Here is a 15,896-nt window from a genome sequence, read left to right as displayed (position 1 = left end):
CCCTTCCATATTGGATTCCCTTTTTGTTCCAGAAGTACCTCCTGGCACAGGCCTGGCTCACATTAGATGTTTTATAGATACCATTGAGGGAATGAATTGGTGACATAGTGGCTGGGTTGTTGAGTGACTGGGATTCACCAGACCGAGTGGTTGACTGTGGCAAGGATGGTGAGATTCTGGTGTCACCTGGGCACTGTGTTCTCAGCCCGCCATGCCTGTCTCCTCAGCCTCTCTTCAGTCTGTGCCCAACACCCTGCTGGAGAAGCCGTCGCAGCTCCTGAGTGGACCTCAGGACCCTGGCAGCCTCAAGCCGGATGTCCCCTTGAAGGGCTGGCAGGTCAGAAATGGCCACCCCAGGGGCCTCATGGCCCTGCCTTTGGGGCTCCATCCCCTTGCCCCCCTGCCCTCGCTGGAGTCAGAGGCCAGCAGTGTGGCCCGGGACACCACCCAGATCAAAGACAAGCTTAAGAAGAGGAGACTCTCAGAGGGCTTGGGAGCATCGTCCAGAGGTAAGTGCTGAGCCCTGGGCCCTGCACACTTACCACCCAAGATCACAGACCCCAGACCACCTGCAGCTGCAGTGGGTAGACAGCGGACACATTAGCACTGACTCAGGAATGACTGGGTCACACCCACCAAACAGGATTCTCTCTCCGTCCCAGGCTACCTCCTGGGAGCATGTTTTCATGCCTGGGCCGCCACCTTCTTCCTCTGGCCCTGATTTCTACCCTTGTCCCTTCTAGAACTTTCCCCAGAAGACTCCTAAAATACAAATCTGGTCATATTTTGTCCTCTTCCATTACCAACTATACTAAAAGCCACCCAGTGATTTTTCCAATGGACTGAGAATGAGATTCTGAGCGTTTATTTGTGCACAAGGCCCTGTGCAGTTTTGGCCTGACCCTTTGTGACTTTGTCATTGATCTCTGCATGTCAGGAGCAGTAGACTCCCAGTTCTCTGACCAAATGTGCCCTCCTTGCCTTGGGCTTTAGAGCCTACTGTTCTTCCCATATACCCTGCAGCTCCGCTTTGGAAGGAAGCGGGGCTTTCCAAAGGCCCAAATCCTTCTTCAGAGAAGGCTCCCTCCGCTGTCTGAGTCTGTCCTGTGCAATTATCTCCAGGAATACATGCTCCTGAGATTTTCCTCCTAGGTTTTCTCATAGTTTACCTTTGTATATTTACTTGTGTGATTATTTGTTTAAAATAAGAATCTTATACTTGATTGTGAGCTCTTACAGAGTAGCAACTGAGTTCTTGGTATAGCTGCTTGATAACCTACTAAGAGAATGTTCTTCTTTGTTTTCTTTTTTTTTTTTTTAATTTAGGTTGTTTATTTTTCATTTCAGTGAACATCTACAGAGATTTTGGGATTCCATTCATTCATTGTTGCACCCTTCTCCCCGCACAAACCCCTTATTGCCTTGGGAAAATTGTGTAACTAGTTCCTTCTTAAGTCGTTGAACTCTTGGGTGCAAAAGGAGTAAGAAGCCTGGAAGTCTCAGTCTCAGGGGCCTGTCACTGCTACTGTCAAACCTTCATTTGGAAATGGGTGCATTTACAACTTCTCTGGTTAGCAGTTAGCTTCCCCATGAAGCTACAGGCATCTCTGATTCCCAGTGAGCCCAAGAGGATGCTGGAATCACCCTGTGGCTAGCTGGCGGGAAGGAGGGAGCAGGTAGCCTGGCGGGAAGGAGGGAGCAGGTAGCCTGGAGTGCTGGAGAAATTGGCTTTGAATCTCCAGATGGTGCAACTTCTTTTGCTGCCAGATCAATGACTCCCTCCTTTAGCTCTGATAGCTTGGTGTATAGGAAATTACCCTGCTAACCTTCTCTGGCAGTTCGAATCCACCAGTGATTCTGAGGAAGAAAGATAAGCAATCTAGATTTACAGTCTCCAAACCCAGTGAGGGGTCAGCTATAAGTTATTTCAGACTGGGTGGCAATGAGCTCAAGGTTTGTTTTGTTGCTTACTTGTTTGCTTTTTTTTTTTTTAAAGACTTTTGATAATATTTTTTCTAGCAATCTTCATTTTCCTTTTTAAAAAATGAAGTTCTGGTGTAAGATAATAAAAGCAGGAGTTGTTCTGGTTAATGTGCTGAGATCACCGGAAGCGATCTGTGGTCTCTCAATAAGCCGTGGAGACCAGGAACTCTCTGCCCTCTGCCCCATCTTCCCTAGCAGGCCTGGATGCCCTGCCACCTTAACTAGGGCTGTGCTCACTCTCTGTGTTAGGGTCACACTGCTGCTAGAGGCAGAACTCATGTTAGCCAATGAGGGTGTCAGGGTCAAACAGGAACAGGAACTGGCCACTGTGGAAAGCTTCGCTCCACATGGAGAAATTTGTGTTTTGTTTGTTTGTTTGGTTTGGGTTTTTTTGCATTACCTCCAACTCTAGGGGAAAATAGCCTATCCGGGCTTCTTTGGGACACATTTTCCCAACAGAATTACCCTGGTTTTGACTTTTATTTTTGTTTCTTCACCCTTCCTCTTAACCATGAGCCCTAGCAAAGAAAGCCTCCATTCATGCCTGAGTTATTTCTGGTATGAAGAAACCAAGGGGTCTTTATTTACTCTTCCTTTGTCCTCCACCTGGCACAAGTCTGCATGTCACATTCCCAGCCGGCTGGGCTGCCTGGCCACCCTGCATTGGGGCTGTGCAACGTCTCTGTGTAGTTGGCCAGGTGGGGGCCGTAGGCAGCCCAGGGTGGAAGGTGGGAAGGCCTGCAGGCAGCAGAGCATATACTTTGACTTGCCATCCTGTCAGAACTGGCACATAGCTCATCTGCCAGAGGCTGTCTGCGGGTATAAATTGCATGGGGAGGGCCCATCTTTCTCCTTCCAAGCCTCCTCTGGTGGATTGGAACCTTCCAGAGGCACCACCTTCTGGTTATCAGTACTACTCCCCACGGACTACTTCACCAGACCTCCAAATCGGATGGAACAAAAATGGCTCTGGAAGTCAAGACACTAGCCTGTGTTCTTGTTTCCCCCACCTATTCTGAGATCTCAGCTCTTGTCTGTCCTTGCTGCCCGGTGCCTTTGCCTTGGGGGCTGCACAGGGGACAGGAGAACGCTGCTGTGTGAGCGGGGGCGGGCCTGGTGGAGCGCGGTTGTCTGCAGGGTACAGTGGTTTTTAGACCTAGAACTAGGCATGAGGTGGTGATGACGTCTTTTAGATGACGTCAGAGTGCTTCGGTGTCAAAATAACTGTTCCCCACATCATTAGCTGAGAAGGGAGGGGAGTAGGAAAAAATTCATTGTCATCTGTGATGTGCCAGGCACTTGTCATTTTAGAAACGTGTCATAGACGCAATGCGATTGCTCCCTGATGCAATTGTTTTTCTTCTGCCTGAGAGCAAACGGGTTTCAGAGGGGGCGAGGCTGCAGGACTCCTGTGTGGCCCCGGGGTCCAGAGCTGCAGTCTCTAGTCAGCTCCGGGTGCAGGGCTGACGCTACTTCCCTTCCTCCTCGCTTGGCCTCTGAATTTTAAATAGGTGCCTCTGATCGGCATTTTTCTCTACATTTTCACAGGGATGAGAAAGGCCCCGAGCACCATCTGCTTGCTCAGCTGCGTGGCTGGGGGTCTGGGGGCAAATCCCCCACCTCTGCCATCTTCCTAGGACTAATTTATGTCCTCTCTCCCCTCTCATACAGCCCCTCTGGATCCTGGGGCAGGCCTCAAAGGGGTTCCCCTGAGGAACGTCATCCCCCGTGCCACTTCTCAGAGGCTACTGAGGGTGCCCAGGCCGATGCCCCCCATCCAGAGCATCCCCGCCACCCCCGAGGTCGGCGGGGCCAAGGAGAAGGGTCTGGACCCTCCTGGAAGTGGCCAGGGTCCCCAGGAGCTGAGGCCTGGTGCCCAGGAGGTAAGGCCTTTCTGTTGAATCTTGGGCTCATCTCAAGCCTCTCTGTCCTTCTGTCTGTCCTTCATTTTCCTACTAAACTCCCTGGAGGAGGGTGAGACCCAGAGAAGGAAGCAGCAAAGGCAGAGGTCAGGCAGGGTGGGGGTTAGGGAAGCCCACTCTGACCCTGCAGTGTTCTGCAGCCTGGTTGGCAGAGCAAAGCCTCTGGATGTGGAAGGGGCAGAGGCGACTGGGCGGGGCCTCCCCGAGCGGGGTGGGGAAGGAGGCAGGGCTGAATGATCTGGAGTTATGATTGGAGGACTGGACTAGTACCTGCCCAGGGGGCTGCCTTTCCCCTGAACTCGCTAGCTCGTACCACCTTCAGGGAATAAATAGAGAAAGAACCCCTCAAAATAAGAAGTTAGGGTCTAGCTCAGCATAAACACCCACTGAATAAACTTGGGCCAGCCACTTCCTCCCTGCATTTTCTTCGGTGGGGTAACGTGTGGTTATCTGTGCTCAGTTCTGGGATTCTGGGGTTCTCTAGCGGCGTCCTAGGAGCTGCCTTCAACAGTGGGGGGAGGGCAAGGAAAGACTGAGGGCCTCCTTCCCACCTTCCCTGAGGGCATCTGGATCCTGTCTGCTGGGGACCCTGGGTGGCTGCACTTCAGGTAGTGAGCCCCCTGTTTCTGAAAGTGCTTAAGTAGAGGCTACATGACCATTTCCTTTAGGCGTGGTGCTCCCTAGGTCTTCTTCTCCAGAAGAGTACATGCGCTCTGCCTCGCTCTGTTTTAAGTCAGACATTAAGGCAGAGGGGAAAAGATCCTACTAGGATTCAGAGGACCCCACCTCTACCCCACTCACCCCTCACATGATTGTGTGACCTCGGCCAAGTCACTCCTCTCTCTGGACCCCAGCCTGACCATTCAGAGAAAGAGGAAGCTACACCAGACGTTTAGGCAGGACTTTACTGTCTCAGATGCTTTGGGACTTTTCTGAAATGAGAAGAACAGCAAAATAACCAAGAAAGTGACTGCAAGTGGGGGGTGGGGGGGTGGGGCGCGAGATGAGGAGGGCACCTTTGCAGTCTTTTTTGCTTGGAGCAGGAAGGGTCAGTGCACTTTCCAGGGTCCCAGGGCCGTGTGTGCTGAGAAAAGAAAGAGAGAACATCTCCCAGCCGGCCTGTCTCAGGGGCCTCCCAAAAGAAGGGGCCCGTCCTGTGTGAGGTGGTGGGAGGTGAGCAGCCAGAGTGTGTGTGTGTGTTTGTGTGTGGTCCCATGCAGATCCCTGCCTCTGTGTTCATTTTTGGTGCTGTATAACACCTATAGTGGATACTTTAAAGAAAGAATGCTATTTTCTCACAGTCCTGTTGCTGGTGTGTACCATAGATGACCCTCTGGTGGGTTCTCAGAGGCAGTTAATCGCATGGGAAGAGATTGCTCTTCCTCCTGTGAAGCAGCTGGTGGCCTCCAAGCATGTGCCTTCAACCATGTGCCTTTGGTGTTGCAGCACAGCTTCTTGCCACTAAGCCACCAGAGCCCCTCACAATCCTAGAGGCTAAAATTCTTAAATTCAGAGCACAGCTCTAGGGAAAAGTTCTTCATTGTCTATTTCACTTTCAGTGTTTGGTTAGTTCTTGGTGTTCCTATTTTTTCGCTGCATCTGCTGCGTGTGTCTGTCTTTACACAGCATCTCTTCTCCTCTTCTCTATCTTCTTGTGTGTCTTTGTGTCTGTTCTGCTCTTCTTACAACTCAGAAGTAACATGGGAATGCCTTCATTGATAGAAAAGAAAATCCTATTTCCAAACAGGGTCACAGTCACAGGCACAGTGGCCTGGGCTTCAATGCACATTTGAGGAGTGGGTGTGGGGGAGGCGATTCTCTCCATACCTGTTTCCTTGTTCAGGTGCATATCTCCCCACAATACCTGCACTGCAATGATGAGAAGATGCAGAAGTCTCTGGGAGGTGCTGTGATCCCCCCCATCCCCAAGGCTTCACTGCCTGCTGGGACCTCGTCTCAGGCTTCCAGCTCCCTTCCTAGCCCCTTGCCTCCAGGCCAAGACGTCCTCACTGGCCTCAGGGCCCCACGCTCACGGTAAGTGGTCCTAAGTCATGGAGATACTTTGTCATCCCCTCGGTCTTCTGTTTCCTCCTGATTGCCCTGCCTCCCCATGGCTGCATTTCCTTGCAGGACAGAATTCTGAAGACATTGGATATGTGAAGGGCTGGGTCCCCAACCTATAGATGGCAACATTTTTACCAGGGTTTCTCAGTTATTGGCACCACTAGTCAGTAAAAACCGAGATTTTGGGTCTCTTCTTCCAGTTTCCAAGGGTATATGGTAACTATTGAAGGTCTCAGCAAACTCCTCAGAACTGGACTCATAGCTGACCCTCCAGTGGGTTTTCAGAGGCTATAAATTGCAAAGGAGGAGATGGCCTGTCTTTCTCCTGAGGAGCCGCTCGTGGGTTAGAACTGCCTACCTTTGGGTCGACAGCACCTTGAGTTCCTGGTAGCTCTTTGTTATCATGTATTTTCTTGTTTGCTGTTAGCTATTTTCTTGTTAGCCAGGTGACAACCCTGTCCACTTAGAGGGGAACTAAAGACTGCCAGGTCCTGCACCAATCCTTTGATAGACTAGTATGTGGTTAGGAGGGACAAGTCCTTGGAAAAGGACATCTTATTGGGAAAAGTAATAGGTCAGGTTAAGAGGGAAGAACTTTGATGAGATGAATTGACACAGAGACTGTAGCAATGGGCTCAAGTGTATCAGAGATGGTGAGGACGGCACAGGAAGGGGCAGGACTGCGGTCCTTTTCATAGGGTCGCTACGAGTCACAGTTGACTTGGTGGTGTTGGCTGACTTTTGGAAATGGATCACCTTGTCTGTCTTAGTGTGGAAACCTGTTCATCGTCATAGCAATGAACACACCTCTGCTGCCAGGTGGGGGGAAGCGGAGCGTGAAGTGCATTAGTTGGGAATCCCATCTGGACCTCTTGCATGGAAAGCCAGAAATCTCTCAGGGAACCACCATGAACACGCCCTTCCCTTTTTCTTGGTTTAGAAATACAGTCACTATCATAAGGGTGGAAAGTCTGCAAAAGTTTTGGACTCAGAGGGGGATCTCTATGTCCTCATAAGATAGGTGACATAGGGACTGTCACTAAGGGGTTGAGCGAATCAGAGAGGGTGAGGATGATGCAGGATATAGGACAAGGATCTGCTCTATTGGTCATGGGGTCGTCGTGAGTTGTAGTTGACCCACTGACACTTGAGAATGACAATGTATCCAGAAGAACCAGTGGAGTTGAGTGTCTCGGTGTAGTAATGAGTGTGGATTTGCAGCTTATCAATGAGTACAGACAATGAACGATCTCTAGGTGGGGAGGCATATCCCTGGGGTCCATCCCCGCTGAAGTCAGAACAGTGTGTGACTCTGTGTGTTCTTCGCCAGTGAGGCAGGCCCCGACCCCGTTTATGGGCCTTCTGCTGGTTTTGAGTTTTCTACTCCATGTTCACCATCAGGTTGAACATGTGGCCTATTCTAGTCCTTCCCATCTGACAACTTCTCCTTCTTCCCTGCTCAGACACTTCTCCCTTCCACTCACTTAAAGGTGGATACACCTCTAGCCCTAGGCCAGAGGCCTTGCCTCCAATCATATTATCCCCAACTTCTTTGTATTGTTTGAATTTTGGCTTTTGCTTTCCTTTCTGACCTTCTGTCTGGTCTTAGACCTTCTAGTCAGTCTCCTACATGCTGACCTCCTCAGCTCTTAGCCAGGAAATTTGCCCTGGACTTATTTGTTCATGTCTTCATTCTTCCATGAGGCCCTTTTCTGTGCTGGGGACACAAGATTCTCTGAATAGGGGTGAATTCTGCAGCTTCTCACCAGCCTGATGTCTCCTTGGAGGACAGGTTGCCTCCCTGTTCTCACCCAACTGTTGGGCATCTCTGATGTTCCCCTGCTGATGAAAGTGTGTGTCACAGAGATTGGAGGAAAATATCCCAATATTAATAATCAAACCACATATACACATTGCAAATCCCTGGCTGGAGAGTTCAGTGTGTTCTGACATGGTGACCCCACCTATGTGTCACAGCAGAGCTGTGCTCCATAGTGTTTTTGGTGACTATAATTTTATTTTTTTTAGAGGTAGATCACCAGGGCCTTTCTTCCATGGCATCACTGGGTGGATTCAAGCTATCAACCTTTCATTTAGTTACAGAACAGCCTTCATTTGTATCACGTAAGAATTTGCATCCCTTTGAAGAGTTTCTTACTTCTGTCAAAATGAAACCACTCTTGTGGTCTCTAAAATATTATATCTAAAGTACCATCTTGGATTAGAGCCTCAGTTTCACCTGGTTTCTAATAGATTGTTACATCCTATCATGTCTTTTTAAAACACACAAAACTGTGAAAGGTCCTCACCCTTCCCTTGCCCCTGCCCTTTCTTAGTTAGCCCTTCCTGGCTTTCTCCTTAAGCCTCTCACAATGTTCTCCTGGCCTGGCTCTTTGCTTTCCTTTGGCTTCACATTTGAATCTTTCCTCTCCACCCCCTACATCTCTTTGCTACCCACCTTGCTGACCTCCTGCTGCCTGGGACCTAAGAGGAGTCTCCAGGGTCTGTCCTCAGTGGATGTCCACACCTGCCAGCCCACATGTCTCTGCAGGAGTCTCCCTCCCTCTCAGACCCATTGTGGGTGGAGCCCCTGTGATCCCCACTCCCCCCATGAAGAGTACTCCCTCACACCATCCCTACAGCCTGAACCTGGCTCTCACCTTTGCTCCACCTGCTCAACTTCTACTGCTCTTTGAACTCCACTTTCCTGTCTGTTCTTGCTTGATAGTCTTTTTTTAAAAGATAATTTTCATTCATTCATTCATTCATTCATTCTTTTTATGTGTGTACCGTCAAATTGGATCTGACTGGTACAGGAGACGATTGTTCCTCCTTCTTCAGCAGAGCATCCGGTGGATTTGAACCGCGCATCTCTGGGATTGCAGTGCAGTTTCCTACCACTAGGCCACCAGAGCTCGCCTGCTTGATAGTCTTTATTGCCCTCTTTGGAGTGACAAGGAGAGAAAGAAAGTGACTTCTGCGTTGTCTATGTGACACCACGTGGATGGACTGCCTGGCCACCTCCTTTCCTTTTATTCTGACTTTTTCTCAACCATGTTGTGTTATTTAACTTTGAGCAGGAGAGGGCAGGGCAGGGGCTGAACTGAGACACGTGTGGCCCCCTGGCGCCTGGCCTGCCTCTGGCTTGGATTGGTTGTGAATATCTGCCCATTTGCTGTCAGGGTGTGATGCCAGCTATCTCTGTGAGGCTCTCTAGCAAATGGTAGGAAGGAGGTCCTGTCACCATTCCATTCATTTACTTACCGACTCACTTATTAATCCATTCATTCATTACTCACTTAAAAACTATTAAATACCCACTATAATCTGACAGTGTAGAAATTACCAAATAAGATCAATAATATCAGATGTAAGCAAGATCCTACTGAAGATTATCCAAAAACAACTGCAACAGCACATCTACAGAGAACTGCCAGATGTGCAGGCTGGGTTTAGAAGAGGCCATGACACTAGGGGTATTATTTCCAATGTTATGTGGATCTTAACTGAAAGCAGAGAGTGCCAGAGGAATGTCTATCTGTGTTTCATTGACTATGCAAAGGTATTTGACTTGTGGATCACAACAAACTGTGGCTAACTTTGAAAAGAATGGAAATCCCAGAATACTTAATTATGCTCATGTGAAACCTATACTTGGAGCAGGAGGCAGTCATTAGAACAGAACAATTAAATACTGCATGGTTCAGAATCAGGAAAGGTGTATGCCAGGGATGCATCCTCTCTTCATACCTTTTAAATCTTCAATCTGTATGCAGAACAGTTCATCTGGGAGGCTGGGCTCTATGAGAAGGAATGTGGCATCAGGATTGGAGGAAGACTCAACAACCTGCATTATACCGATGACACAATCTTGCTTGCTGAAAATTAGGAGGACTTGAAGTGTGTTTTGCTGCAGAAAGTCAAGGACTGTAGCCTTTGATATGGATTGAAGCTCATTAAGAAAACAAAGATTCTTACCAGTGGGCCAACTAGCAGCATCATGATAGATGGAGAAGAGATTGAAATTGTTAACAGTTTCAGCTTGCTTGGTTCCACAATCAACACCGATGTCACCAGCAGTCAGGACATCAAAAGACAAATGGCATTGGGAAAATCTGCTACCAGGGACCTCTCCAAACTACTGTAGAGTAATGATGACAGTCTAAAGACTAAGGTGCACCTGATCCACGCTGTGGTCTTCACAATTACTTGCTGTGGATCAGAAAGCTAGACAATGACTAAGATGATAAAAGAAGAATTGATGTCTTTGAGTTGTGGTGTGGGAGAAGAGTACTGAACATACCATGCACTGCTAAGAGAACAAATAGGTTTGTCCTGGAAAGGGTGAAACTGAGCTGCTCTTTGGAAGCAAGAATTTTGCAGCTCCGTCTGACATACTTTGGACATGTTGCCAGGAGGGGCCAGTCCCTGGAGAAGGACAACATGGTGGGAAGAGTGCAGGGATGGCGCAGGAGAGAAAGACCCTGCATGAGATGAACTGAAACAGTAACTAGAGTAATGGAGGTGGGTGTGTCAGAGACAGTGAGACTGCCTCAGGATAGGGCAGGATTCAGAGCTTTTGTACATAGGGTCGCTATGAGTCACAGGAGACTCAATGGTACATACCAACAACGACAACAACACTATGCCAAGTCTATGCCAAGAAATCTGGAGGACTGCTGCCTAGCCAATTGACTGGAAGAGATTCATATTTGTTCTTATTCTAAAAAAGGGTGAGTCTGCATAGGGTAGGAGTCATCAAATACCATAATTAATATCACAATCAAATAAAATATTGTTGAAGATATTAAAGAATGACTAGAATAGTACATTGACAGAGGACTTCCAGAAATTCAAGGTGGGTTCTGAAGAGACCAAGGAATGAGGGATATCATTGCTGATGTCAGATCGATCTTGACTAAAAGCAGTGAATACCAGAAAGATGTTTACTTGTGGGGTTTTATTTTGTTTTACCTTGAAAAGGCATTTGAATGTGTGGATACTAACAAATTATAGATAACATTGAGAATAATGGGAATCCCAGAACACCTAATTTTTCTCAGGAGGAACTTCTACATAGACCCAGAGGCCGCTGTGTGAACAAAACCAGGGAACACTGCAAAGTTAAAGTCAGGAAAAGTATGTCTCAGGAGTGCATTCCTTCTCCAGACCTTTTCAAATCTGTATGATGAACAAATCTTTGAAAAGTTGGACTATATGAAGAATGTAACATCAGGATTGAAGGAAGACTTACCAACAATTTGCTTTATCCAGAAGACTCAACTTTGCTTGTAGAAAGTGAGGAATAGTTGAAACACTTACTGCAGAAGATCAAAGAATATAGCTATCAATATGGGTTGCATCTCAACATTAGAAAGCAAAAATCCTTACCACTGAAATAATAGGTAATATCATGATAGGATGAGAAAAGATTGAAGTTGTTAACTATTTAATTTTAGTTGGACCTATAATCAACACCATAGTAACAACAACTAAAAAATCAAAAGACAGATTACTCTGGGTAAATCTGCTTTTCAAAGATCTCTTTCAAGTGCTAAAGAGCAATGGTATCCACTTAAAGACTAGGGTAATGAAGCCATGGTATTGTCAGTTATTGTCAGTTCCTTCTTCTGGGTCTGAAAGTTGGACGATGAATAAAGAAGACCTCACCACAACAAGATAAAGGTAAATAATCCAATAGAAAAATGGGCACAGGATATGAACAGACACTTCACCGAAGAAGACATTAAATGGCCAACAAGCAGATGTAGAAATGTTCAAAATCCCTAGCTCTAAGAGAGATGCAAATCAAAACAACTATGAGATATCATCTCACCCCAGTAAGAATAGCAAAATTTAACCAGACAGCAAGCAACAAATGCTGGCGAAGTTGTGGAGAAACTGGAACCCTTATTCACTGTTGGTGGGAGTGTAAAATGGTGCAACCACTGTGGAAGGTGGTATGGCGCTTTCTCAAAAAGTTCGAAATAGAGATCCCTTTTGATCCAGCAATTCCACTACTGGGAATATAACCCAAAGAGACCATAACTGACATCCAAGCAGATATATGCACACCCATATTTATTGTGGCTTTGTTCACAATAGCAAGGAGTTGGAAACAACCCTGGTGCCCATCAACAAACGAATGGATAGAGAAGCTGTGGTGTATTCACACAAAGGAATACTATGCTGCATTGAAAAACAAGGAACTCATGCAATATTATTCAAAATGGTTGACCCTGAAGAACATTATGCTGAGTGAAGTATCTCAGTCACAAAAGGACAAATACTGCATGGTGGCATTGTTGTAAAATAGGACTGACCTTGGGGTTGGGGAGAAACATGGGTTCAATAATATGTACTGCATTAAAACAGATGAGGGAGAAAAGTGTTTAAAAGGGATATGTAATTAGGTATTTTTGTCATGACAGGAGTCTAGAGCGAAGGCTACATGCTGGAGTAGAGCTGGGGGAGGGTTTGTAAAACAATGAAAGAATTTTTCTTTTACCTTTCCAAAAGGGTAGTGTACTAGGGGGAAGGGTTGGAAGGGGAGAAAAGTGCAACAATGAATGAATGGAAATCCAATGTCTCTGTAAATTTTCACTGAATAAATTAAAAAAAAGTAGACCTAAGAAGAATCTGTTAACAACAACAACAACAACAACATAGAGAGCTCTGTTGGCCTAGTGGACAGAAAGTGATGCTACCAAGCCAAAGGTGGGTGATTTTAATCTGCGGCCCTCAGGCCTGGTTTTAATTGTTTTTGGTCACACATTCTTCTAAGTGGTATAGCACTGGTCTGTCCATTTGCCAAACAGAGTTCACTTGTGGTTACTCTGATGCTAAACACTGGGATACTGATGTGTCAAATGCGATAATGGTTACCCATGGTGGACAGTGTTTAATGTAGCTCCCGGATTAAAACAAGCTTGGAAGCAGGAGTGGCACTTCTGAAATAGCTTGCCTCCGGAAATTCTATGAACTTGCAGAAAAGATGAAAGTTATATAAGTGTTCAGGTCTTTTGTTCATAGGGTCGCTATGAGTCATCCATTACGTGATGACACTTAACAACAACAACAACAATCTAAGGATAGATTCTAATCTAAGGAAAACCTAAGTATATCATATTTGGAAGGGTTGAGGAACAGTGCAGGACAGGAAGACCCTGGATGAGATGGATTGACACAATAACTGGCATAATGAGGGTAGGTGCGTCAGAGACAGTAAGACTGGCTCAGAATCAGTGCTATTGTGCATAGAGTCTCTATGAGTTATAGTTGACTTGACAGCACATAATAATAATAAGAAGAAGGTGGAGGAGGAGGAGGAGGAGGAGGAAGAGGAGACGATGACGATGACAAAGAAGAATCGGTGCCTTGAATTATGGTGTTGGCAAAGAGTATTGAACAGACTATCAAAAGGATACATTAATCTATCTTGGAGGAAGTACAAAACTAGGATGTTCCTTGGAGACAAAAATGGTGGAACTTCATCCCTCATACTTTGGGGATGCTGTCAGGAGGTTCCAGCCCTTTGGGAAACAGACACACATGGAAAGGTAGGGGGTCAGGGAAAGATAAGAAGACCTTCAATGAAATGAATGGGTAGAGTAACTGTAACATGGGTTCGAGTATGGTAGAGATTGTAAAGACAGTACAGGACAGGGAATGGTTTCCATCTGTTATTCACAGAGTGGCTATTAGTCGTAGTTTATTTGATGACACTTAACAACAACAACAACAACATTACCAAATGTGCTCGTTGCTACTGCTGAAAAAAAAAATTGAATAAGACACAGTGTGTTCTAGCAGCTCAAGAGAGATTTACAGGAAAATCATTGAATCCAAATTCTTTGCTGACGGGAGGCTGCCCACCATGCTGGATAGCCCAGTACAAAACGATGTCAACCAGGCTGGGGGGACTTCTTCTTGAAGGAGGTATGGCCTGAACTGAGCTCTGAAGGCTGAAGCAAGTTTGCAAGACCAAGAAGAGGGAGAGACATGAAGGAGTGGGTGAGGCAGTCAGGGAGCAGAGGTATTTGCATAGCCACACCCATTTTATGTAAAGCAGATGGGCTAGACAGACTGGGCCTAAGGGGCGTCTGTGATAACCCAGGAAGCCAGAGTTTTTTTTATCCTGAAGGAATGAGTTGCCACTGAAACCTTTTTGGTGTGGAACGACATGGGCTTTGAATTAGGAAGGTCACATTGGCAACCGCAGAGTGACAGGGGCCAACAGGGCTGTGGATAGGGGCTGAGCAGTGGGTCTGTGATGGGGAGGGTGCAGGAAGGGTAGGCAGGGGAAGAGGGAACAGGGGGGCTTGGTGACGGTAGACGGAGGGGGGAATACTGAAACCCTCGCTGTGACGCTGGGCTTAAGTAGACAGAGAATCTGGTAAAGAGGCAGATGTTGCATGTGTAATGGAGATGGTACAGATTCATAGCTGACCCTCCGGTAGATTTTTCAGAGGCTTTAAATTGTACAGGAGGAGACTCCATGTCTCTCATGGAACAGCTGGTGGATTAGAACCACATGCTTTAAGGTTAGCAGTACAACTTATTTTTAAAATATTTTTAATTGATATTTTAACGGAAGTTTACAGAAAACTTGGATTTCCATTCGTTCATTGTTGCACATTTTCTTCCCCACTGCCAGTTCGCTTTTCTCTTTAAAAAGATTCTTTCATTGTTGCACAATTTCCTCCCTCCCCTCAATCCCAAGTCCACATTACTCTACACCTCTTACTCTGGATTATTGTCATGCAAATAATACCTAATCATATATTTCTTTTAGACAGTTCTTTCCTTCATCTATTTAAATTCAGTGTTCATTAATTTCCCCCTCTTTTCTTAGTTTCTTCCCAACCCCCATGGCAGTTCTGCTTTACAACAGTGGCACTATGCAGTATATGTCCTTTTGTGACTGAGATACTTCACTCAGCATAATGTCCTCCATGGTCACCCATTTTGTATAGTATTTTGTGAGTTCCTAGTTTTTCAGTGCTGCATAGTATTCCATTGTGTGGCTCTACCACAGCTTCTCTATCCATTAATTTGTTGATGGGCATTTAAAAATTTTTTAATAAAATTTTTGTTTTATACTAGTTTACTTAAAAAGTTCATGTACATGGTTTTTCACACCAGATCTTTCCATCTTAGCATTTTGGGGTGGACTGAGTTTGCAGGTCATAGGACATTGGGGAGTGCCTCATGGTACCAGCCTGGGGGCGCAGGGAAAGGGTTCTGGCAGGAGGCAGTGATTTGTTGTTCCCCTTCCTCTCTGGAGTCTGTGGAGGACCCTCAGGCAGTAGTGGAGTTTCAGTAGAGGGATGTCACCTGGAGAAAGACAGACACTCTGATAGGAATGTGTATCTATCTTGACCTCAGGTCCTGTCTGGTGCAGAGAAGCAGCAGGGGAGAGACTCCTATAAGACGCACAGCTTGAGAGAGGCTGAGCCAAGCTCTCTGGCACCACATTCCTTCATCAGCAAACGATGAACAGCAGCAGCCTGTAGTTCGATGCTGTGGGCCTTACCAGGACTGAGCCAGGCCTGGGAGATGGAAGTGGCTCCAGTGTTTTTGGTGCCCTATGTCAGAGCAGGTCACCAAGATCCTCATGAGATCTTGGAAAGCAGGAACAACTCTAAGGCTGTTCCAGCCCTGCCTCTCTTCCTCTGCTCATCTCCCTTCCTCCAAAAAGACCCCGTTTGTGCAGTCTGGGCCTTTGTTGGATTTCCACTACGTGGTGGGATCTCTCAGAGCCCTGGAGGGTGAGTTCCCAAGGCCCGGAGTCCTGGGTGTTCCCTTACTGTCCTTGTCCATACAAGTCCTCCTTGTGGGTCAACATCCCAGAGTTTATATTCTGTTCAAGGGAACAACTCCAAGTCCTGACTGGTCCAGGCCCATCTTGAAGCTCTCAGTGGACCT

At 46.7% G+C, this 15,896-nt stretch overlaps 1 protein-coding gene across 1 annotated transcript in view; it reads left to right on the top strand.

Moving 5' to 3' along the window:
- Positions 1-211: 211 nt before the first annotated feature.
- Positions 212-15,896, top strand: part of FAM179A (family with sequence similarity 179, member A) — a 66,301-nt gene continuing 50,616 nt past the window's right edge. The window contains exons 1-3 of the mRNA XM_006880684.1: positions 212-509; positions 3,655-3,866; positions 5,749-5,939. Coding sequence (XP_006880746.1) covers positions 212-509; positions 3,655-3,866; positions 5,749-5,939 — 701 coding nt within the window. The remainder of the gene's footprint in view (positions 510-3,654; positions 3,867-5,748; positions 5,940-15,896) is intronic.

This window comes from Elephantulus edwardii, unplaced genomic scaffold (assembly GCF_000299155.1).
Source record: "Elephantulus edwardii isolate Elephantulus edwardi_28Jun2011 unplaced genomic scaffold, EleEdw1.0 scaffold00009, whole genome shotgun sequence".
NCBI classification, from domain to species: domain Eukaryota; kingdom Metazoa; phylum Chordata; class Mammalia; order Macroscelidea; family Macroscelididae; genus Elephantulus; species Elephantulus edwardii.
Note: the sequence above shows the minus strand (reverse complement) of the source record. Positions and strands in the feature narration are given on the sequence as shown.